This window comes from Phycomyces blakesleeanus (assembly GCF_001638985.1).
Source record: "Phycomyces blakesleeanus NRRL 1555(-) unplaced genomic scaffold PHYBLscaffold_26, whole genome shotgun sequence".
Classification (NCBI taxonomy): domain Eukaryota; kingdom Fungi; phylum Mucoromycota; class Mucoromycetes; order Mucorales; family Phycomycetaceae; genus Phycomyces; species Phycomyces blakesleeanus.
In genome coordinates this window covers 521166-522742 of record NW_017265159.1, presented here as the reverse complement: position 1 = coordinate 522742, position 1577 = coordinate 521166, and the positions used below count along the sequence as shown (strand labels likewise).

At 37.0% G+C, this 1577-nt stretch overlaps 1 protein-coding gene across 1 annotated transcript; it reads left to right on the top strand.

Annotated features, from left to right (window-relative positions):
• Window positions 1-286: 286 nt before the first annotated feature.
• PHYBLDRAFT_79411 (hypothetical protein) lies at window positions 287-1261 on the top strand. Its single transcript, XM_018443462.1, has 3 exons — window positions 287-493; window positions 555-898; window positions 919-1261. Exons 1-3 carry the CDS (start codon window positions 379-381, stop codon window positions 1021-1023), a joined length of 564 nt encoding a protein of 187 aa, XP_018286206.1. The 5' UTR covers window positions 287-378; the 3' UTR covers window positions 1024-1261.
• Window positions 1262-1577: the final 316 nt, after the last annotated feature.

The window sequence follows — 1577 nt, the reverse complement described above, 5'->3', positions numbered from 1 at the left end:
ATTTTACTTGTTGGCTGCTCAGATATTACGCGTTTGTATAAGGAGTATATCTGTCATATGTCATACATACATACACACGTAAAGGCAGATATAGTGATAGATAGAAACAAAGCCAAAGACACATAGAAAGAAGAAAAAGGAAAAAAAAAAATTGAGTGCTTCACTCCGCTTAATGACGCAACTCCAACGCACAGTTTCCCTTTGACATCTCTGACCTGTACACAGTGTATCACCTTAGTTTACCTCAAATATGGACCCATATATAAAGACATCGATCCAGGCATCCAAAGAAGAAAATAATTATCATCATCATCTTTCTTTCTTACTTTCTTACTTTCTTAATTCTTGCTCTTTAACCCAAAAATCATCATCATAAACATGAAGTTCACATTTGTTCTCGTCGCTGCCCTTGCCCTTGCCACCCAGGTTTCCCGAGTTATGGCTGATGGCTGTGATTGCGAGCCTAGTGATGGAAACTGTCTTAGCAACTGTGGTAAGTAACTCTATCATTAATCTAAAGCAACATCAAACTAAAGTCTGATAACATTATCTAGTTAACTCTACTGGTGAATGTATCAATGCCTGCAATGGAGACACTACCTGCTACAACAACTGCATCGATACCAAGTGGCCCGGACAGAACAGCAACCCCTCTGTAGTCTCTGCTGCTTCTTCGGCTGCCACTTCTGCTGCACCCTCTGCTTCGTCTGTCTCTGCTGCTGCTGCCGAATCTGTAACCTCTGCTCTGTCGTCCATTTCTGATTCATCTGCTACTGCCGTGTCTTCCATTGAGGGAGCTAAGAGCTCAGATGCTGCCAGTATTGCCTCTTCTGCCAGTTCTGCTGCCAGCTCAGTCAGTGCTGCTGCCACCGAAACCCCCAACAGTGAGAGTGCTGGTGCTCGTGTCTTGCCTGCTCTTGGACTTGGTGCTGTTTCGGTTGCCATTGCTGCTGCCTTGTTCTAATTTGTTTCTCTTTTTATTTATCTATAAATTATTCCCAACAAATGGTCCTTTTCGTTTAGTCTAGTTTAGCTTAGTCTATATTTTTATTTTTCTTATTATTATTCTTTTATTTGGTGTTCTGAAGGATCTGAATTTATCTTTCACACACATATATATAAGAAGAAGAAGAACTATTCTCGATCTATTACTTTCTTTTACTTTTACTTTTATTTTACCTTATTCTACCTTATTCCATTATCTAATTATATAAAATGTAATATATGATATAATATAATATAATATAATATAATGGCAATAATAATGACAATAAATATACATTATATATATACACTTCATTTTGCGCTCATAAAGACATCTCGGTGAACAAGGCCAATAGATTTTTATTTTATTTTATTTTTTTACGCTAAACCAAAACCCAAATACACACTATTTCATACTTATATTCTTTCCGAGATTGCGTCCAAAGAAAAGAAAGAAGAAAACTATATATTTTAGACTAATAAATCTCCCGACTTCCCACATGGCTAAGAAGTATATACTATTATCACTACTACTACTACTACTACTAGTAGTAGTAGTAAGTGACTTACATTGGGTACACTCAAGAAAAGCT

Excerpts from the sequence above, each read along its gene's own strand:
- PHYBLDRAFT_79411 (XM_018443462.1), top strand. The coding sequence starts at position 379 with ATGAAGTTCACATTTGTTCTCGTCGCTGCCCTTGCCCTTGCCACCCAG. Across the intron at positions 494-554 it reads AAACTGTCTTAGCAACTGTG|TTAACTCTACTGGTGAATGT; the intron begins GTAAGTAACTCT and ends AACATTATCTAG.